Source organism: Equus caballus, chromosome X (assembly GCF_041296265.1).
Source record: "Equus caballus isolate H_3958 breed thoroughbred chromosome X, TB-T2T, whole genome shotgun sequence".
NCBI lineage: Eukaryota > Metazoa > Chordata > Mammalia > Perissodactyla > Equidae > Equus > Equus caballus.
In genome coordinates, this window is record NC_091715.1 from 104,494,360 (window position 1) to 104,518,224 (window position 23,865).

The 23,865-nt window shown below is 35.5% G+C and overlaps 1 protein-coding gene across 7 annotated transcripts in view; it reads left to right on the plus strand.

The window, feature by feature from the left end:
* The window catches only part of NRK (Nik related kinase), a 123,730-nt gene that overhangs the window by 72,077 nt on the left and 27,788 nt on the right, over positions 1-23,865 (plus strand). For all 7 annotated transcript variants that reach the window (XM_070258396.1, XM_014729062.3, XM_070258393.1 and 4 more), the window contains 11 exons: positions 89-179; positions 2,817-2,947; positions 4,781-4,835; positions 9,047-9,125; positions 10,178-10,353; positions 11,946-12,009; positions 12,430-13,597; positions 15,934-16,041; positions 19,076-19,143; positions 20,974-21,068; positions 23,541-23,638. In XM_070258396.1, the coding sequence (XP_070114497.1) occupies positions 89-179; positions 2,817-2,947; positions 4,781-4,835; positions 9,047-9,125; positions 10,178-10,353; positions 11,946-12,009; positions 12,430-13,597; positions 15,934-16,041; positions 19,076-19,143; positions 20,974-21,068; positions 23,541-23,638 (2,133 nt within the window). The remainder of the gene's footprint in view (positions 1-88; positions 180-2,816; positions 2,948-4,780; positions 4,836-9,046; positions 9,126-10,177; positions 10,354-11,945; positions 12,010-12,429; positions 13,598-15,933; positions 16,042-19,075; positions 19,144-20,973; positions 21,069-23,540; positions 23,639-23,865) is intronic.

Here is a 23,865-nt window from a genome sequence, read left to right on the forward strand (position 1 = left end):
TACTAAGAAAAGTACCAGAAAAAGAGGAAAAATATATACTGATGTGGCTTTTTAAAAATAATAAATAAATATGTATATATGTATGCAGGGCTTAGCTCATCTTCATGCACACCGTGTAATTCATCGGGACATCAAAGGTCAGAATGTGCTACTGACTCATAATGCTGAAGTGAAACTAGGTAAGTTTATTCTTACAATACTTTAAATGAGACCCAAAATATCTTAATGGAGAAAAATCCCTCAGGATAACTGTGTTTTCTTTCATGTCACTAATAATATCCTCTACTTATTTAGGCTGTGTCTTCCCTGCCTGAAAAACCAGTCAAAATTTGAAAATTTGTTTGGGATGGGAAGTGGAGCAAGAGAAAGATGCACATAACTGCTTCTCTGAAATCATGTAGATAAAAGCAACTTTTCAATTATAGTGAGAAGTTTACATTGGTCACTGCTTTATCCTCTATTAAATACAGCTATTACATTTATTTCAACAATTGAATTGAGTATTTACCATGTGCAGGTTTCTGTTCCATGGAAAGGGATTAAACATGAAGATGATTCTTCCACATCACAGAGCCATATTTTCGAAAGAATATCAAGGAACTTTTAAATCACTTACGGACAAATTGCTTCTCTTGAATTTTCCCTCAAATATTTAAAGAACTGATATCAATAAGAAATGATGCTCCAGTAATATCTAAGTCAAATTCAGAATTGGAAATCAGAAGATCAGAAAGTCCCTCGCTTTCTATTCCAGGGTGCAGAATGGCATAATTTATTTGAAACTAACCATACATATTGTTTCACAGGTACACAGGGAACAATATGTTGCATCCTTTAATGTTTAAAATAATATTGTCAGTTGGTTTTTAAATAATACCATATGAATAATGTCAGTACTATGTAACAGCAGATGACCTCATTGATATAGAACGTAAATTACTGGTATCAAATTCTGTATCAATTTTTAATTATATTTATTCTTGCCTACCATGTCCCTAGCATGACCTTAAGATAGTCCCACTTTTCCTGCTAAACAAATACAACCAGAGTAAAGATTTTTTTTCATTTATTGAGAATGCTTTTCACTGAATATTTGTGGAAGAAGCATGAGGTAATAGTTGTTCTTGAAATAAGTGAAAATTAACTTCAAGAAAGCATCTTTTGTGTCAAAAAGCCATAAAGATAGAAATACAATTTTAAGACACTGTGTTAAAATACATGAAGGACATTTAGATCTCACATTCAAATGTGCAGAATAGTCTGTCACAAGACTACACACTATGTTTACAAATGGCAGCAGCATGCCCATATAGTTGGGTCAAGTTTCTGGTCAACCCTCCTGTCTGCAGCCCAGAGGAGAAATTGTAAGTAACTGAAAAGCCACTGAAAAATCTGTCACAAAGTCCATGCCCTAAAATTCATGTACTTTACTCTGTGGGAGAGACCTTTTAGCAGTGGATTAGAATCTAATCAGGCTTATTTTGCACATAACCCTTATACATTTGGTTTTAGATTTCTCAGATACAAGTATATTTTTACGCAACAAATTATAAGGAGAAGGTTGTAGAAGGCAAACCCAATAGCAGCCAAAAGGAGTGACAGAATGGAAAGAGACTGGGAAATGATTGTACTGCACTTCAATTGATCAATAATCCTTATATTCTGATTCCTAGTCACCAAAGAAAAAGTTAATTTATGCCACTGTTGAGGTCCCTACTTTTATCTTAATTTCAGCTTTTCTTTTTTTTTTTTTTTCTTCCATTCATCACTTCCTTCTACTCTTTTCTCCTTTCATTTTCTTCCCTGAGGGTCATGTGTCAGCTTATGGCCTTCATAGGTGTTATTTTGGCCCTTAAAGTTGGCTCTCAGGGATATCAAGAATGCTCAGCTCTGATTTAACCTATTCTCAAAAAAAAAAAAAATCTACATAATGAGATTGTTCACACCCAATGATGATTTTCTCATATTATGGACATTTTGTTGTTGTTGATCTTGTTAGAGCCTTCTTTAAAGACGGCCCTAAACTTTTAACTTTTTTATTTTTCTTTTCTTCTCTTAAGTTCTTCAAACTACTTTTCAGTCAATGTTGTTCTCCGTCCTCCAGATTCCTGGAAACCATTCTAAATTAGAAAATCTACTTCATTTTTCATCCCTGTCTTATTTTTTCTGGACTAAATAACCCCAGTCTACTTTAGCCTTTTTTCTGTCTGTTTCTGAGGATACCATACTAAATATTTTCATATAATGTATCCCACAGATGAATAGGAGACAGAACTTTTATAGTCTAAGCTAAGATATAGATACCACAGAAAATATTTGCATCTGATTCAAAAGATCTGTAGAAGAAGTTAAACTAAATTCTAGCAGAAAGCTCATTTTTCTTTATCAAAGTGATGGAACCCCCCAACACCATGAGTGAGGCTTCCTAATAAACTACTAATAGGTTTTAGATTTCTTAGATGTTGCTTACAATGCTGGTCTTCCTCCAGTCTGGTGGCAGGTCCAAACACTACATATGTTATCACTTCAGAAGTTCGGGGTATAGTGATGGAACTTTATTTTTAATATTCATGGTAAACATTCAGCCAAACCTACTGTAGATTTATAATACCAGTGCTGAGTTGCTTTCCAATATAAATAGCAGCAAAAGCCTACTTCCCAGTATTCCTGGAGTAGACTTCATGGTAAAGTTTGCTGGGTTGGAATGAAAATCTGTTAACCATTGTGGCTTTTGTATTGGCTTTCCAAGTTAAAGCAATAACTTATTGAGCTTTTTGTTACTGATTAATTATTTTGACATATGGTGAATTTTGCAGTGGATTTTGGAGTGAGTGCCCAGGTGAGCAGAACTAATGGGAGGAGAAATAGCTTCATTGGGACACCGTACTGGATGGCACCTGAGGTGATTGACTGTGATGAAGACCCAAGACGCTCCTATGATTACAGAGTAAGTGTGAAAATTCCGATAGTGGGAATTAAAGTTTGGAAAGTTGTGACTAATGTTTGTTTTTAAATCATAAAATGAAAGAATAAAAAGCAGACTGCTCCTCCTTTCATGTTAAACTCTAATAGGAAATACTAGCTGCTATTCTTATGTGTGGTTTGATTATATGCAGAAAAATAATATTTTCTAAAAATGTAGACAAAGTACACCATTGGGAGTTATCCATATTTGAGGAAGAATGTCTAGTTCATGTTGCTTGCAACTTCTTGGTAAAAATATTATATTATGTGGCTTTATATGGAAATTTAACTTCCAGGAGCAGAGGGCTTTGTAAACTTTAAAATGAGTAAATGTAAAGCCAATTACTAATCCCCACAGTAAGTTAGCTCCAAAAAGAAAAAAATAATTTGATTACTCAGGGTAATGGAGAAAATCTTTGGCATGGTTCACGTCCAAACCACAGAAAATCAATGGAATAGACAAATTAAGTAACAATTCATGCTATTTATTAAAATTTCCACTGAAGCTGCAATTTGGACAATATACATCTATGTACACATTTCAAAAAGCTGATGTGGAAAGAAAACTCTCCATTTGCTATAGACTGGAAAAACCACACTCCCTCTCCACATCATAAGTCATCCAAACAATTCATTGTGGTTTCGTTGTGTGGAACCTAGGACTCAATAGTTGAAGTTGATTAATACAAGTTTCATCTCTTTTCCCTTTCCCTTAAATGCCCTCTCCTTGATCTGCAAGCAGATCTATTGAGAGCTTATTACAATCCAGTGCTATTAGGAGCTGTGAAGACTATAGAAGCATAATATCTTTTAGTGGCTTGCTGAAAAAATAATGTTTTATATCTGTACAATTTTTGCAGTCTTTCGAAGACTTTCACCCATATTAATTATTTGTTTTTAATTTTTAGCCCCATGTAACTGAAAGAAAGCTTAAACTTAGACCATCGCAACAACACTTTGAAGCTAAGAGATCTGTAAACTGGGGTTCTAAGAATTCCATTAACTTGTTTACTAGTTTTCCAACCAGTCAGTGTGCCTCTAGCCTTGTGCCATTTCTACATTCTAAAAAACAAGGTACAGTTAACGGTAGTGAGGATAATTTCCTAGAGCCTCTTAGAATACAATTTCCTAGAATTACAATAATTCTATCCTCAATTTACTATATTCAAGGAACTGCTGGAAGTGCTTTTATTTATAATATTTCATTTAATGCTCATACCAGTCCTATGAGGTGGATACCATTATTATCTCCATTTTACATCGGGTGAAATTGAGGTACAGAGAGTTAAATAATTTGCCTAAGATTGCACAGCTAGTAGGCTTATGTAATAAGACTTCTTTACAGCATGTTCCTTTTGATATTTCAATTAAGGTAACAATGGCAATAGAGTCATGTGCCACATAATGATGTTTTGGTCAGTGATGGACTGCATATACAACGGTGGTCCCATAAGATTAGTACCATATAACTTATGTGTGTAGTAGACTATATCATCTAGGTCTGTGTAAATATACTCTATGATGTTTGCACAACAAAGAAATCGCCTAACGGCATGTTTCTCAAAACGTGTCCCCGTCATTAAGCGATGCGTGACTGTACATCCAAGATGAATTTTCCTTACACTGAACCCCATCCCATATCAACCAGATAACATATTCCTATAATGTCTGTCTATAGTGAAGCTTTATCATAGAAAGTCCATAAAATGACTCTGGCATTGACACTCCCCTCAGCGAAAGATTGTTTTGAAATTCTGATTACTATCAGTTTCCCATTTTTAAGTGACATTATTTTTTATCATCTTTTCCTTTGCAGAGTGATGTGTGGTCCGTGGGAATCACTGCTATTGAAATGGCTGAAGGGGCTCCTCGTGAGTAAAAATGTTTGATATTTGTTAAAATCTAGGGAAATATGCTGTACAAATCTGCCACTTGTAGCAGTCAGCTTGTACTCGCCTCACAGGTGCCACACTATGTGCCAAACTATAAACGGTGGCCTTTTCAATGATCACCAGATGCTCCAGTCAGAATGGCCAGATAGGTCTAGAAAAAAAGTTGGTGCTTTTCTCTCCTCTGATATCTTATTTTAGGTTGATTGAGTGTTGTTTCAATTTAACCTCAGTGGTATTTTGTCCTGACAGTCCTAATCAACCAGAATGTAAAGCATTCTGGTAAATATCGACTGATGGAATATTTAGATTCTAGAATATTTATAGTCACACACTACTACTACTTTAGACTGTGACAGTTGAGAAAATCCTCCAGTGGTTTATTGAAATTGAGCCAATCCTCAACAATATTGGAAAGTAAGCTTTTTTTTCCTTTGGAGTCAGTCTAGCTCACCTTTGGTGACTTCTTTGTTCCTTTTAGCCACTCCAGTGCCCTTTATTGCTCAGAGGGCTCCATTTCCTCTTGTTTCTCCTTCCTCATCATCATTTAAATGACTTGTTCTTTCAGGATACTGCTTTCTGGTAGGAAAGTAAAAATAGAATGTTAACTTAGGTATAAGTGATTGATCACCATCTAATGTATGACCCCATAAGCAGAGCATATTTGCTATCCTTAATACCTAAATCCAAAGATAGAAATGATTAACACATTCCTGGTATTGTTGAATGAGAAGTGAGAAAAATGCTTGGAGTATGTGTGGGGAGGGGAGTCTAATTGGTTTGCTTCCTTCTCTCCAAGCAGATCCTATAGGTTCCCATATTCCCGCATGCTCTGTTTGGCAATGTCCACCCACCAAGCTTTACAAGCTTGGACTATCTTAGCACTATTTTTCAAGGCCAATGGGAGTAATTTCAAGGAGTAGAAATAGTGGTAACATAATTGTTAAGAACTCCTGGTGTCCCTTGGAATATCCCAGAAGAGGCTTGGGTTAAAGCTGGGACAGATGTGGAGATCAGGTTGCTGCTGCATCTCTTCTACCACCCAAAAAACTGCAAAGTACCTATGTTGAGGGAGTAAAAATAAATGATGGAAGAAAATTATATATGCCACATATATAAAATTGAAACAAGACTAGGAAGATGAATCTTATTCCTCATTAACTCCTGATAATTTCCCTTTGTGAAACATGCTTAGATTATGTTAGATTGAGTAGCAGCAGCTGCTGCTTCTCTCTTGCTCTCTCTCTTGTTTTCTTTAAATACAAGATACAGTATTTCATATGCATATTGATGTGTATATTTGGTTAGAATGCACGACTGCATCAAGTAGAATGTTTTTTCTTTTGTTTTTGAGTGTTCCTCGCCATTTCTTTCAAAAAACTACCTTTCTACGTTTTGCAGATTTGTACTTCTTGGTTCACCTTTTTTGTTTCATGTTTTCACTCTAAAATATTAAATCTTGGGAGGAAAAAAGGGGTAGTGAGAAAACTCACAGAAAAAGTGCAGAGAAGGAGTTTTTAACAGAGTACACAAATGGCAAACTTCTTGCAAAAGACAGGTGAGGATGAGGATATTCTTAACTTACAACAATAGAAAATAAAACAATCATGCCTGGGTAAGTAATTGGAATGGTGCAACTTTGGTCATGAGCAACTTGAAACAGCTACACTGCTAAAATATTTGTCTTTAATCAGCCTCCTTTATTGCCTGGAGTATTAATTTTGGATGGAAATGATTGTCATGAATTTAACTGCAAAAATCCTCCAGGTCATGAAAATTATAAGCTCAGAGAGGATAGCCTTCCAAAGTGACAGTTATGTGATAATTGCTTCTGAGGTCCAGATAACAAAATTCCATTCTTTCTTTGGTAAGTCTCTCCCAGAGAAGTAAAAAGAGAGGGAGAATTTCTCACTGGAAGGGTGCTGTAAGGGATCTCACACGAGAGAAGATCTGAACCGTTGCACACCACGAGCTTCTTAAGTCTTTGGGTTCTGGATAAGAATTCAAACTTAATGTGGAGACCTTTACACCAAGGCCAGACTACTCCTAGTAGTTATTCAAACATCAGAATATCATAGGCCGGATAATATTGAATAGGTGTGGTTCTTTGTTTCCCTACTCTATGGCAAAGTGAATTGTTGGCCTGGTGGAGAAGCAGGATAAGGTTGACAGTTTACTCCTACTCTCCCTCCTTGTCAAGGATCTACACCAGCCAATTTACCTTAATCTGAACCATATCCTTCTCTATTTTATCATTCTCTTTGGCCTTGTAGAGATTATTTTTAACATTTTCAGCCATGATTGTTTATAGTCCTTCTTCTATTCCTTGTAGTGTCTCTCCCTTACACCTCCAGCTCGATCTTTACCTGAGTGTCTCGTGACTCAGATTTACCTGTCTCATCAGGAGACCCATTCCTTCAGTACTGAGAAGATTCCTTCAGATCTAAACATATTGTAGGAGTAAACCACATTATTTAAACTAATTCAAACTACCCCCAGTTTAATGTTTCCTACCCATCAAAAGATGTGTTTTCAAAGGAGGTTTGCTATTTCAAAGGAGTGAACTTCTAATGGTGGAAGTTTGGGCAATGTTGGAGATATGGAGTGAAGGGGGATTTCCTAGCATTCTTAAAATTAGACCATATAGGAAACCTCCACAACTGCTGTTTGACATAGCTGTTGTGCCCATCCTATCCTCCATTCCTTTGTGGATTTCTCCTTTCCATTAATGAAAACTTACCTAATCAATGCCCTACCTCTGGACCTCTGAAGATGTTGTTTGTTGACTGAATGATGCTCAGATGTTGTTAGATGACAACCGCTTAATATTGTACAAACTCACAATATGTTTAAAGGACAGAATCTGGTGACTGATTTGACATAATAAAGGAATGAAGTGAGTCAAATATGATCCTGATCTTTTGAGTTTGGGGCTAATTCTGCCCTCAAGTATCAATTTGCACCTTCTATTAATTTATACCCATGTAATTGAAACAAAAGCTTGACCTTTGAACACTTGCCTTTATATCACTCTAATGAAATTACCCTGGGAGTTTTTTCCTACTACTATGAGAGGCCAGTTTGGCATTGTAGTTTTTCTGGAGATGTATCATGGGAGAAGAATGATGGCCCTAAAGAGTCATTAATATCAAATTTTCCTCACATGAATGACACACTTATAGTGTTAGATGAAATTTACACTATGGCTCTCCTTCAGAGATTTTTTGTGCTGCCAGTTTTCTTTAATCAAAACACCAGAGGAAGTAAGTGAAGTGAGACACATATTTAAACCTTTATAGAAAAGCCCAGAATTCCCAAACCAGTGAGGTAATGAATTTATATAGCACATATTGGAATAGGCTTTTCTTTGTATGGTTGTGTGTCTGAAAAAGAGAATGACAGTCCAGTAACTTGGCACAGACTTGAAGCGCCAGATAGTTAAAATCTTTATTATAATATCAGTAGCTAATATTTACTAAGTGTCTACTGTATGCCAGACACTTTTCTATGTAGGTTGCCATTTAATCCTCACAGAAACCCTTTTAAGGGATTCTTGATATATTTTCTGTTTTTCAGATGAAGAAACTGAGGCACAGATAGGTTAAGTAGTTCTCCCAAAGTCGCAAAGAAAAACCTAGCATTTGGACCCAGGTGATCTTACACTAGAGAGTGTGTTCTTAACAATTAATTACACGATATCTACCTCTTTTCCTAGGACTGTGAGCTTTCAAAATAGATTCTTCTCATGTTTTTAGACTACTAAGTCATTCTTTATATATTATTGTGCTTAGCTACTAGTCTGGTTGACTTTTTTAGCCTATAATTACATATTCCAATTTTACGACTGTAGATGCCTACAATACAAAAACTCAGAAGAGGGCTTGTCACCACTTTTAGTTTACTTCTCTAGCTATATATCATCAATCACACATTTCAAAATTTTTATCTAGTATAATTTATTATTGATTTGTCACACCTGGCAGTAGCAAGGCTTTAGGATCTTACATAATAGACCGCTTGCATTAAAATGAGCTTTTCCTTTAACTACATTCTTTTGTATCTATTTATTCTTTAGTGTCTATTCAACATGATATGTGAAAGAACACTGAGAATTCCTTCTGGAATGAAGAGTGTGCTCAGTAGTTACCCTTCTTATTCATTCTAATTCTAAAATTATCTGTTTTGCTTTGCAGCCCTGTGTAATCTTCAGCCCTTGGAAGCCCTCTTCGTTATTTTGCGGGAGTCTGCTCCCAAAGTCAAATCCAGTGGATGGTAAAGATGAATGACTTAATATCCTAAACACATTAATTTGAAACTTTTATGTAGCAAAGTAGTTTTAATTCATTTGGTCAGTCCTGCTTCAATATCCTTATTGGACAATATTTCCTAAAAACCGTTACCTTAAGTGGGGGGTCTAAATGCCTAGTTTTAATTAAGAGCTAGCTAGCTAACTAGAAACAAGTAATGCCCTCCATAGCATATAATGGTTACATTACTGTCCTGGCATTAAAGGCATATTCAGTTGTTTCTCCAGTAATGGACAGACCAATTGAAACCAAGTGTGAAGTTTCTCATTGTGCTAGATCAGCAGTCAATGATTGTGACATACAGCCCAGTTATTTGACCCATTAAACTAAACATCCACATACCTAGAGAAGAGGACTTGTTCACCTAAGGGTGCTACAAGCCAACTAAACTTGGGACCCTTCTGGCTGAAGCTTTTTGATCTAGTACCTGAAGCCCTTGCTTATTGTTAGTATATGTTTCTTGCCCTGGTAGAAATGGTGACTATGATTTGATTGCTGACATTATTCCTATGATTCATTTTAGCCCTTCCCATAGATTCAGGCTTTCTGGCCACATCTGTTTTGATGGGCTATTTAATTAGTTTTGTCCCGGTGCTATTAGCACCCTTTTTTAGATCATTACATCCACATCTCTGTAGCTCACAGTGCATATAGTCAAGTGAAACATTCAGGCTTTAAAGCATGACTGCTGTAGGTTGACCAGTCTGTGCTCATGGTCTACGTATATCCATCCCACTACCTGACTTTTTACCATGTACATACTTCTGAATTCATTGAAGTTTCTACTATTACTTGGGTAAAAAATGCCGTTGACGCTGGCCTCTTCTGAGGTTTGAATGGCATTACTGTGTAATGGATTTTGTCAAGCTATAGAACATTTGCCAATTGAAAAGGCAATTACAGCTAGAGACAACTCTCTCTAAAAATATGACCCTCAGAGTGGCATGTGGGTAGGGGCAGGAGGAGGTGTGGCAGGCATGAGAATGTTCTTTCGTCTCTTTGACTCATTTGTTTTAGGTCCCGCAAGTTCCACAATTTCATGGAAAAGTGCATGATAAAAAATTTCCTATTTCGTCCTACTTCTGCAAACATGCTTCATCACCCATTTGTTTGGAATATAAAAAATGAAGGACATGTTGTTGAGTCATTAAAGAAGCATCTTACTGGTATCATTAAAAAGAGACAGAAAAAAGGTAAAATATATGAACTTTCACTTACTGGAATGAATAGTCAGATGAGAGCAGAATTTATTCATTTATTTTTTTCAGAAAAAATAATATTTGTTTTAAGAATTAGGTTGAAAGTGAAATTCTGAGGCCTTTGATATTTAGTTTTCCCATTAATATGCCATGTGCACTTAATTTATTATCTCTTGTGTGATCATCTACATACATAAGATTATAAATCATTGCCAGTTACAACTGGAAAGTTTTCATATTTACAAAGACCTTGAAAGCCTCAAGAAGAATTTTGTGATGTACCAAATTTATTTTAAGAAAACTCCTAACTGAAGCAATAAAATAAATAAAAAGATAAAATTTATATCCTTACTGTTCTTTTCTGGCTAATATTTTGATTAACTCCAATGAGATAAACAGATTTGTAATTAACCATTTATTGACTGTTAATTTTAAAGTAATGTCTGTGCACATACAAAGTTTGTTTTATGACTAATCTCCAACTGTAAGATGTGATTAAAGGAACTAATTTATACAAGTAAAATTAAGCTTCTATATATTAATGCCAAAAATGGCAGGATGGATTTTCATCAAATCCAGAGAAAATGACTTAGGAAGTTCTAACTTTATAGGTTATATGGCATATTCCACATTTAATTTGGGGCACCGTAGGCACGGTTGAGAGTAGCAATGAAATGGAAAAGGGGGAACCTGAAAAAGATACCAGGCATTCTCAGATTAGCTACAGGACTGATTGCAGTGGAGCTTCTTCCATCTGCGTAACTATGTATATCCTATTTTGGAGTGAGAAGCAGCAGGAATTAATTTATTTAACCATGATGGAGAATTCATTGGACCAATATCGCAGAAGCCAGCCAGCCTCAAATGGGCACAGCAAGACCTCACATCTACTTGAGAATTTGCTAATTTCCAGAGTTGCAAGATTTACAGAATGTTACCTGCGAGAAAAGTCACATTTATATGGAGATTACATGGAAGATGTAAATACAGTTGCCCTAAACACTTTAATATAGAAAACTCTAAAGGAAACTTCTGTTTGTAAGCTTCTATATTTCAGTACAGCACAGCTGACAGGAAAGCTGAACATTTTCAACGTGTTAAGTGCAAAGCCCAGAATTTAAATTTTTACCTTTTAATTGAAAAGACGAAAGATCCTGATCCTTATTTCCAAAGACCTTCATTGAAAGGACCAAACATAGGTGTGGGCCCAAGCCATGAAGTTCCTACGTCTAGACCACACACCTATAAGCCATGTTCACCAACTATCTAGAGTTTCTCTTGTCCCTTTCTCCCTTTGCCTTTCTCAATTCTTTCTCTGTAGAATTGCAGCAATCAGATTGCTAAATTTTCTTTCCTATGCCCAGAGTAATTAGTCTCTATGGATTAGTTTCACCATGCCGCAAAAGTGGGCCTAGGAACTAGGATATTGTCTACATCACTAACCAGGTGTGATTTGAAGGGTTGTCACCTTTTTGTCCTTGTAAATTCACTCGACATCCTGAACGTTAGAGGGTGCAAATTGACTAAGGTGGATTACATGAATCTTGGCTGATTGTTATGTGTTATTTTTTCTCTTTCATAAAAAGGAATACCTCTGATCTTTGAAAGAGAAGAAGCTATTAAGGAACAGTACACCATAAGAAGATTCAGGTGTGTGAAACGAATTACATATACAATTTGATGTTAGCAATTCATGTAAGACAGTTGATTCAATATTGTTGCACTTGACTCAGAAAAACTGAATCCTTTCTGATACAACAAATAACAGGTCTCTATTTTCAAGAGAAATCTGAGTGGAGATGTTGAAGAAAAATTTTTCTTACTACTCAAAGATTCCTTAAGTTCTGAGAATAGAATGATCAAGTAGATTATCAGACCATTAAGGTTGAGTATATTAGTAATACAAAGAATATTTTAGACATTACAGGAATGATTCAAGAAAGATTTACTGAAAATATCTTTATTGCAGAAAATGTTCATAAATAAAATAAATAAAAGCATTTCCCCTGAATAACTTCACTCCACTGACAACTCTAATTGTGTGGCAATCATCTGTATGTTTATTTCTAGAGGACCTTCTTGTACTCATGAGCTTCTGAGACTGCCAACCAGCAGTAGATGCAGACCACTTAGAGTCCTACATGGAGAACCTTCTCAGCCAAGGTGGTTACCTGATCGAGAAGAGCCACAGGTCCAGGCACTTCAGCATCTACAGGGAGCAGCCAGGGTGTTCATGCCACTACAGGCTCAGGACAATGCACCTAGGCCTCTACAGGGGCAAGCCCAGGCACCTCAGCGACTACAAGGGGCAGCTCAGGTGTTCATGCCACTACAGGCTCAGGTTAAGGCTAAAGCGTCTAGGCCCCTACAGGTGCAGATTAAGGCACCTCCACGACTAAGAAGGGCAGCCTGGATGCTCATGCCACTACAGGCTCAGGTTAAGGCACCTAGGCCTCTACAGGTACAGGCACAGGTACCCAATGAACAACAGGCTCAGACCCAGCCCCAGGCATCAGAAGAGCCCCAGGATCTGGACCAGGTACCAGAAGAATTTCAGGGGCAAGGCCAGGTACCTGAACAACAACAAAGGCAGGGCCAGGCTCCTGAACAACAGCAGAGGCAAAACCAGGTACCTGAACAGCAGCTGGAACAGAACCGGGCACCTGAACAGCCAGAGGTACAGGAACAGGCTACTGAGCCCACACAGGCAGAGACTGAGGCAGGGGAACCTGAGGCCTTACGAGTACATGCCCAGGTGTTTCTGCCCTTACTGTCACAGAACCACCACGTGCTGTTGCCACTACATTTGGATACTCAGGTGCTCATTCCAGTAGAGGGGCAAATGGAAGGGTCACCTCAGGCACAGGCCTGGGCACTAGAACCCCTGCAGGCAATTGGCTCAGTTCAAGCACTGATAGAGGGACTATCAAAAGACTTACTTCGAGCACCAAACTCACATAACTCAAAGCCACTTGGTCCACTGCAAACCCTGATGGAAAACCTGTCATCAAACATGTTTTACTCTCAACCAGAACAGGCACGAAAGAAAAAATCAAAGGTTTCTAGTCTAAGGCAGGCACTGGCAAAAAGACTATCACCAAAGAGGTTCCGGGCAAAGTTATCACAGAGAACTGAAGAGTTTGAGCTCTCAGATTTAGAAGCCCGCAGGCAAAGGCGCCAACGCAGATGGGAGGATATCTTTAACCAGCACGAGGAAGAGTTGAGACAAGTTGCAAATGTAAGAGTTTCTGATATTTTTACTGAGTCAAATACGCAAAGAAAATATGCTAGTTCATACTCACGTGTTTTCTCTCTGTGAAACCAAATGAAATAAATATTTCTTGTGTCCCAGAGAAGATTAACTAATTTGTGCTTCAAATAAATTATCCTGAAATTTGCAGATAATTGTGACTAAATTTGAGAAAGAAAAATTGTCTTGAATGATCCAAGTAATTGCTCGAAATCTATAGAGATATAGCTTTAATTATTAGTTTTCTACCTATTGCTCCCTTAACCAGTAAAGGGACATCATATGTACATTTAAAATTACTATTCTGGATCTTTAAAAATTACTTTCTTAGTTCAAAATGTCAATTATAACTCATTAAAAATAAACAGGAAAACAAATTTGGTTTTGTTCCTCTAACTTCTAAGTTAGTTTACTTACTCTTTCTTCCCATAGAATGCTGAAATGTACTAAGTGAATTGCACTGATTTTTGTACTTCAGAATGTTTAAATCAAGGTTAAAATGAGAAGGAAAAACAGTCTCCAAAATATTTTGTATATAGTTACCATACGTATGACATGTCTTACTAATTTTCCACCTATTTTACATAATTAATCAATGAAGTGGGTATATAGAACATGACACAAGTTACAAGTTCGTCCCTGCACTCCTTTGAACTGTGGTATGCAGTATGTTGATCTCTCTGATTGAATAGAGAATAAAACAGTTTTTCAAAATTCTCTACTATAAGTGGATATAATTTGGCTGGAGTTGATGAATTCATTCTGACAAATCTAATCTGACAATGAAGAGTTTGTGAGCTTCATAAATAAGTTAATGAGGTCAACAAAATTAGGAGAGTAGTTGTTTTCTAATACTCCACAGCATCCATTTATATTAAAGAAATCATTGTGAGGATCCTAAATAATCCCTGGTATCACCATCCATTTATCTAATAATAATGAATGTAGTAATTACAAATGAACCTTGTCTGAATGTCTGGATAAGGGAATCTTTTGGTTTGTGTCCATTGAGACAATTGAACAAATGCTATTTCCCTGACATGTTTAACATTAGAAAAGGCAAAAACAACAAGAGAAGAAAGGCTCAAAAGGGTAAATGGATGTCTAGCCCCCCCGAAAAGCTGGAAGATACGAAGAAAAAGAATCCAGGTAGAGAAAGGGAGAGGTATGAGTCTAGAATAGTGATATTTGCCTGAAATTAGGGCATCTAAAATGTTGATGACTATTCTCAATGAGCCCTAGTAAGAATCGGATCTAATGGATTTTGCATTTATGAAAGACTTACGCATCCCACAAGACTCAGTATTAGTAGCATGGCACACACTTATTGTCTTTCAGTATTATAGATATACTTGTGAGAAGCGATTCTAAAATGGAAGAAAAAGTCAATAAATAATAGTAATCAATCCCATGACCCTGACATCTTGTATAGGCGTTCATATCTTTATGTGTGACTCTTAAAGAAAACCTGAACGAGTAGAAAATTATTGATCCTGTAGTCAAAGTCATAGGTCTTTTGAAATACCTGAAAATTTATTAAAGTTTAGAGACATTTGAGAGTGCTTCAACTCACCAGAGGGAAAGGAAACACATTTTCTTTTCTTTCTTGAGGAAGATTAGCCCTGAGCTAGCTACTGCCAATCCTCCTCTTTTTGCTGAGGAAGCCTGGCCCTAAGTTAACATCCATGCCCATCTTCCTCTACTTTTATACGTGGGACGCCTACCACAGCATGGCTTGCCAAGCGGTGCCATGTCCACACCCAGGATCCGACCCAGCGATCCCCAGGCCGCCGAGAAGTGGAACGTGCATGCTTAACCACTGCACCACCAGGCCAGCCCCAGAAAACACATTTTCAATACTCTCTTTGAGTTGAAGAAATAATATTGATTGGCTTAAATAGAAAAACAGGAACTTTTCTAAACTCCTAGGGCTCAATTAGAGCTAAATATTTGCACCACTGTATTAGGGATCTTCCATTCCACAGGAGGACCAAATTTTGTACTTATAACTGCTTACTAAATATGACAGTTTGGGGTTATGAATTAAGCTTTAGGCCAGAGATTCTTAACCTGGGTCTAATAGATGAACTACAGGTGGTCAATGCAGACACGTATGTCTATATACAGTTTTCTACAGAGAATCTGTAGCACTCCTCGGGTTCTGAAAGGGATTCAGAACCAAAAATTATTAGAAACCACTGATTTAAATCAATTTTAATATTTGAAAATTATTCTTTTAAATTGTGCATTAGGATGATAGAGTTGCTCCTATCATTTGCATTTTAACAACAATTGAAATATTTATTTTCCTTTTTCTTTCAAAGGACAAAGAAGATGAATCATCAGACAATGACGAAGTATTTCATTCAGTTCAGGCTGAAGTCCAAATAGAACCATTGCAGCCATACATTCCAGATCCTAAAGGAAACGAGGTAAGTTTCTCAACATGAGTTACTGTGACATTAAGTGCCTAGAACAGTGTTTCTTAAAGTCCTTGGTCTCAGGATTTCTTTACGGTCTTAAACATTGAAGACCTCAAAATCTTTTGTTTATGTGGATTGTGTCATTCGATATTTAATGTATTAGAAATTGAAACCAAAAAAATTAAAATTAAATTTAAATTAATTTAAAAAGTAATAAGACGATTACATGTTAACATAAGAAACAAATTTATCAATTTGTTAATGAAGAATAACTATTTTGCATCTCGCTTAGTGGAAAACGGCTGGGTTCTCATGTCTGCTTCTGCATTCAATTTCTTGCCATATGTTGTTTAGGTTGAAGTATATGAGTGAAAGATGGCTTCTCACATATAGGTAGTTGGAAGGGGAGAATTTTCATAGCTTTTTCAGATAATGGTGGATATTCTTTGATAATGCACCAAAACTAAAGAGGTGGCATCTACAACCATGTCAGTGAAATTTTGTATACTTAGTAATGTTAAAATCCATTGGGCTATTGTGTGCTATGAATAGTTTTTCTCCTGCAAGATTTTGTATCTTCATGAATTGGTTAGTTGGAAAATATTGGTTTACTGTGTATGTAGATCTTTCCAAATATTTATGCATTTCATTATACAACATCAAGAAACAGCATTTGTTAATATCACCATCAATTTCATCATAACAATTATTGAATATTTATAAACTGTGAAGTGCATGGTGACAGATAAGAATTTAAAATTTTAACTTTAAATTTTCACTTGAAAGCTCAATTTTATCATTGCTAACAAATAACGTCAGTTTTCTCCTTAAATTTACAGGCTTATGGCACTGATTTTAAATAAAATGCCTGACAAATAACCAAGTTGAATAATTGAAGTTTGTCTTGTCAGTCATCCTTTTAAGTAACAATATTGCCCATGAGAAATTTGGGTAGTTCAGCTTGTAACACAATCACACATACCTTTTGCCTTGATTCTATCTGTTCTGAGATGTAGTTTATGACAGGGTCCCGGTCATTTAACTTGTGGTTTATTTTCTTACACTGATGGGAATAATCAGGTCAGTCCTGGTGTCCAGGTGGTCTTTTGTTTTCATGACTATATTAATAGCTAGTTAGCACATGATATTGGTGAGGCCCAAGTTGCAGTTTTAATTCCTGTGTGGACACAGTAGTATCATCAAAGCCAGCATTCCTAACAGCTAACCATCTAAAAATTTCCTGGTCCCTAAGGGCAACTAGGTGGATGGGTGAAGAACTCAAAACTTCTTGCCTTACTGATAGTGGATCAGGAGTCTCATTGTTGTTCTTAATCAGCACAACAGCCCCAGATCTCTATATGTCTTCTTTCAAGATGCTTCACAGTAGTCTGCTATGATGTCTTTCATGGTCAATTACCCTTTTTATATATGTTCCTTCTGATACTAACAGTCCTCTGAAGTGAATAACAGGATATTGCTTTATAAATACTAGCCACTGGCAGAAGGAACATAACCTGGATTATATTATTTAATTACAAGAGGCAGTACATCTCCCTCTGTGCTTTATTAAATGATGACTTTTCACTTACTCTCAGATAATAATTGTTACTTTAAGCATGACACTTTAAGCGGGAAATATAATGAGCTGTATCTGATTGGTTTGGGATACATCATTTGCTTTAGTATATGCTATTCTTACTAATCATTCTCTGCTCCCCAATTTTCAGACCAAATACGGTCAATTCATATTAGGCATTAGCCTTTCTTATTTTTGGCCCTTACCTCTTCTGAGTAATTTTGGCCTCTGGTTTACTAGTGTCAATAAACTTTGTGAGATCAGCTTCATGAACCAAGAGGCCTAGACTGGGTCGACATGATGCCACTTACTTGAATCAAAAGTCGAAGAAGTCAGTCAGATGTCCTGCCTACTGCCAAACAGCTGGTTGTATTCGGAAACACTCACTAGCAAAACGTGAATGATTGACAACACTTTTCATTTCTTAACTATCTGTTTTTTGGAGTACAAAGACAACCTTGATAATTTACTACATAGAGAAAAAAATAGTGTAGTAAGGTTAGTATAGTTTCTAGAAACTATAGAGTGATTTGATCAGCATGAAAATGCTACAGTTTTTTAAAAAGTATAACACATTGAATTTCCCTTTCTAAAGAATCTGGTGTGACAGCCTCATTGAATAGTCAGAATGACCTATTTTTGGGGTAGCTAAAAACTATTTTGAGTAGAAACCTAGTGATATAAAACTAAATGAGGCAAGGCCACACTGCATGGCCCTATCTGCTAATGTTAGCAGAAAGGAAATCTGCCCCACTGATGGCAACTGGCTCATTATATACTCTCTTTCTTGAGTATTTTGCTGTATTAGATGAATGAATAATTGATAAAATCCAAATTAATTCATTTAGAATTGAAAAAATATTTGGAGCACTGATTATGACATTATAGTCAAATTGTAAAGTGAAAAGACATACCTTCTAAAAGATGAGACACTTTTGACCGTTTAGAGATTTTAATGATGTGTATGTGTCTGTGTTACAAATTGAAAATCTAGGGTTAACTTTAAAGGGTGAGTGTGTGAGAAGTTTGTACTTAAATTTTGAGTGAGAAGTTTGGACTTGATATAAAAAGTAATATGAAAACATAGAAAGAATATTAAATTAGCAGTTGGAAAACACATTCTGATTATAGATATTCTTTGACTTGATGTAAAATTCTCAGAAAACTCATTTTCCCTCTCTGGGCTACAGATTCCTGAATAATAAAACGAAGGTATTTGATCATATGGTCTCCAGAATCTGATATTATACTAAAATTCAAGGATACCATCAGAAATTATGGTTAAGTAGTTCTAATGTTATACTAGAAGTAATTATGAAAATATGATCTATTTATGAAAATCAGATTTTGTAAGTTGTATTTTTAGGAAAATATCTCTATACGAAGAAAGGCATCTTCCTATAAATTAATAACTCAAAATAACTTATGATCAAGAATTCTACTGAAGTATTGCATTGTTTCTTTAAGGTCCAAGAGAGATCTAATTCTGTGCCTTACAACCAGGCTCGTGCACATCGTGTCAAGTTCTCTTCAAGGTATACAGCTCTGATTTCTTTATTCAAATTATTCACAACTTACTATCACATGGAAAATTAAAGCTTATTTGTTTAACAATAAGTTCTATATGAAGTCAAAACTAAAATATTATTGATAACATCATCATCATCAACAATGTTGGCCCATATTTAAAATCTTAACTGCAATGACCCATTAACTGGATCTTTCACATTTGGACATACTGCAATCTCAGTGTCATTTAGTTTGATACTTAGCTGGTAAAATCCACAATTTAATAGAAGAAACAACAATTGAATTCTTTGACCGCTTTCAATGAGTAATTTACAATAAAAAGATGTGAAATTTCATGTGCATCATGCACTTCAATTACACGTTTCATCATGTAATACATTATGAATATCGTGTACTACGTGATAAAACACACACACAAACCATTCCTAACCTCAGAAGCTAATGCCATAGAATGGGCAAACCGGAAATGACCTATAGAAAAAATCAAATCTAAAACTCAATATTATATCAATGATATTTTATACTAGTCACTGTATTTTTTATTTCTGTAATATTGATGATCTTCAGGAATTTTCAAAGATCATGTTTCAGATTTTAGATGTAGTGTGCAATGTGTTATATTTGAAAGCTAAATTTTAATGTAGGTTTTCTTTGAAAATCATACCCTCTCTAATCCTAACTCATAATGGAGGGAACTTAGGCTATATTTATTTACTCAGTCATTCAGGAAATATTTATTGGGCACTTACTACATTCAAGATACTGGACAGTATGGTAAAATGGCATAGAGTTGATACTATCTAGTATGTATACTCCTACATCATAATTTTTTAAATCTCCAGATATTTATGTTCTTGGATTTAACTGGTGTGTAGAAATCTTGGAAAATTGGAAAGCAAGACTGGGAACTTTCTGTTTCTCTACCTTCAGTGAATGAGTTGTCACGGTCTTTCTGACCACAAAGGGAGTAAACAGTTTGGTTTCGTATATCTGTTTTTGATATCATGGGGTATATGACTTTAATAAAATCCAATATATAAAAAAAATAAATAAATCCAATATATAAAAATCAATATTGCTGTTAAACTGGAATTGGTTGTTCACATTACAAAAGGATTTTTGAATTTATGAATATCAAATGTATTAACTTTAAATATAGTTAAATTTATAAATTAATTTAAATGAAACTTGAGTCTTTCCTGCATTTGGGGGTCATATCTGTTCCAAGTCTAAATCAATAACCAAAGTCCTTCTTATGTAGAAATGCTAAGGCAACTATAAAATTTAGCAGCATTGGTCCAAAGAAACTTTCTAAATAATTCCTGAATTTGAATAATAAAAGTTGAAGTGTTCTATCTATCTGTCTATCCATCTATCTATCTAAATCAGAACAGGACATTAAAAAACACAAATTTCAGGCATTTGAAATCAAGATGATAATGGTAGAATATTTGAAATAACAATAACTTAGCTTTTTTATCATGTCAAAATCCTCACATACACTATAAAGTTATGTTTATTGCTGTTACCCAGAAAATAATATCTGAATATTAGCTTAAAGAAAGTTTATAGGAATTTTTAGAAATAAATATGATGTGTGAAGGAAACATATACTATATGGAAACACTTTTTGTATTTTGGAAATTGTTTCTCTGTTCTAGATAGAATAGCAGGTTTGGGGAAAATGGAAATTGGAAAATATTACTTCAGCTCTACTCCTTTTCATTTTGATATATGCCCGTATACTTAAAACTTTTTGTTGATCTTGATGTTGACTTGTACCTTCCCTTTATGAATGTTCAGATATGGCACATGCTTTTCTGTCTTTTCATTAGTGTTCCTCAGCAGCCTCTTTCGGAACAAGCTCAGAAGCCCATTGATGTCAGACAAAGGAGTTCGCAAAATCCTCAAAATTGCCCAGCAGCATCAGGTGATTCAAACCAAAATTTAAACAGTCAAAACACAAGCTAATGTTTAACAGTTTATATTGCAGAAATCAAGGAAGAATTTCAAAGAGAAATAAATCAAAAGTGTTAAAGAGGCCAAGGAGGATTAAGACCAGGAGGCCACTGGATTTGGCAGTTGGGTGGTTAGTGATGACCTTTGAGAAATGGAAAGTAATTTTTCTGAAGTTTATTCTTCCAGTTGGGTAGTAGTTATGAATGTGTTTAGCAAGGCGGAGGATGTCAACTTTAGTTTCTATACCATGTGTGAAAAATATGGGAAAGGAACTTGGGAGAGGCCTCTCCAATGGGCTAAAATTTATGGACAACCCTTTGAATATTGAAATATTAGGGTAGATGTAAGCGTGTGTTTTATTTATCAGTTTGTTATTTCACCTCCCCAAAGTAAGATATATACAGTATCTCATAAACATCCTTAATGTTACAAATTGATGTTTTTACTCAAAATACATGAAAAATTAATCAAGAGAACCATGAAAATAACTTCACAAATTGTGATATGAATTTAAAACAAGTGATTTATGATGTGCTTTTGAGAGAGCTTAAATGAATTATAGATTTGTGAAATATCACAATAAACAAAGTCAAAAGTTGTACCTTAGATCATAAAATATGGGATTATCTACTTTTATGCAATTCAAGTAAGTTAAGCAAGGACAAAATGCCTCACTGAGCCCACATGTCATCTGTGAAAATATAGCATACAGATTTTATTGAAATGTTAATAATAGAAAGGATATATAGGTGTACTGTATTAAAATAAGATATTCAAAGACCTGAACTTAAAACACCCATTTTTCTTCATAGAAGACTCAGATAATGGCAGAATTCTTTTAAATATTATCTTGTGAGAAATAAGATAAGCCCGCATGAAGAGTAACTTTAGAAATTTTTTTTCCTAGAATCTTTTTGGTTTGACTAGGGCTAATTTTGCAAATACTGGGCAAACAACTGAAAATGTAAGGTTTATTCATGTTGCCTTTTTTGAAATAAGGAAATCCTGGATTAGATCTCAAAGCAGTTATGAACAGTGGTGGCAGGGAGAAGGGGATAGCGTCTGTGTATATAACAGCTAATGTTCTTTTCAGCTCTAAAATTTCCATTATTTTATTGTGTGTGCTACACAGCCCATTTGAAGTTCCCATGAGATTGCATACTTCATCATGCAGGAAATCAGAGTACCTTACTACAAATTTGCCTCAAAATATCAAACACTCACCCAAACTTCTTTTTTATCCTAATAACACACGAAGAGACTTGAGAGAAAATGGTTTCCTGCAGAAAGATAATAAATTTCAAAAGCGCAACAGTGCCAGAAGATGTGGACGCAAATTGTGGGATGTACTCGGTATATTCTCAAAAGATAGCAGTGTTTGAAAGTACATGCTTCTTGGAATTGTAGTTTCTATACATAAGGCTTCAAGTAAAAGAAGGATTGTACTACTTATCTTTAAAATTCAACCATGCAAAAACAATAAACAGAGACCTGAGCATCCCCTTAGTGAAGCTTTTTCTAAGTACACTCACCTAGATCTACTGATTTTTGAGCCTAAATATTCTCAATGGATTTTAAGCACAGGTGGTTTTACTGTACCACTATTTAAATCTTAATATAAAAAATCCAGACAAATTTGCATTTTAAATGGAAATATTTACTCTATAGAATTGAGCTGTGCATTGTGATAACAACTAGCCTCATGTGGCTATTAAAATTAAAGCTAAAATGAAAATGAAATAAAATTTAAAAGTCAATCCCTCAGGGACACTGGCCAAATTTCAAATGCTAGATAGCCACTTGTAGCTAGTGGCTGCTATTTTGGACAGTACAGATACAGAACATTTCTATTACTGCAGGAAGTTTTATTGCACAGCGCCAGTATAGGATTCCCAGCTTTATTAAAAGGGTTAAGTTTTGTCTCTTTTCAGTTGTTCTCTTCTCAACTATATTGAAATACTTGAGGATATATCATTGATGGGAAATGGTGGGATTAAGATTGCAGAGTCAACTCTCTCCTCTTGAGAGTTTTGTCTAATCTGTTATCTTCTAAAACACTGTTGGGCTTTTTTTCTACTGGTTAGTATGGGAGACCAGTGGTACCACCCAGCCCTTCCTATTCTTGATACATTCTTTTTTTTTATAATGGAACTGTCTACCAGTCTTACTGTGTATCTTCTTACACAGAAATATTTAGCAAGTGTACACTTAATATTGAAAACAGAAAAGCCACGTAGGTCCACGGAGAGAACAAATCTTGAGCCTGTCACTACCCCTGAAAACAGAACCTAGGACCCTGACCCCATGAGAATTTATCAAATTATGTTTCCTGAATTGAAAGAGACTTCAAGAAAAATACCAAGGGATTCAACTGGTACACTATAAAAATGAAGGCAGTAGCTGTGATCACCACTGTTACTAATGTCATTTTGACATTCCACAGAATCTTCTTCTGAGGAAGAAATTCCCGTGACCGGGAGGAGGTCCCAGTCATCACCTCCTTATTCTACTATTGATCAGAAGTTGCTGGTTGACATCCATGTAGGTTTTCACCTTAATTATTAACACATTTGTTTCTGTTCATTTCGATTTCCAATTTCTTTTAACTTACTTTTGTCTTCACTTGAAGGGAAGGTTAAAGTGTTTGTTTTTTTAGGTACTTTTTCAAAGATAGATTCCCATTGCTATATGAGTACGCAGGATATGAAATCTAGAGATTGAATTTGAAGTGGAAAAACGTTTAATTGGTCAAAAAATATTTTATTTTC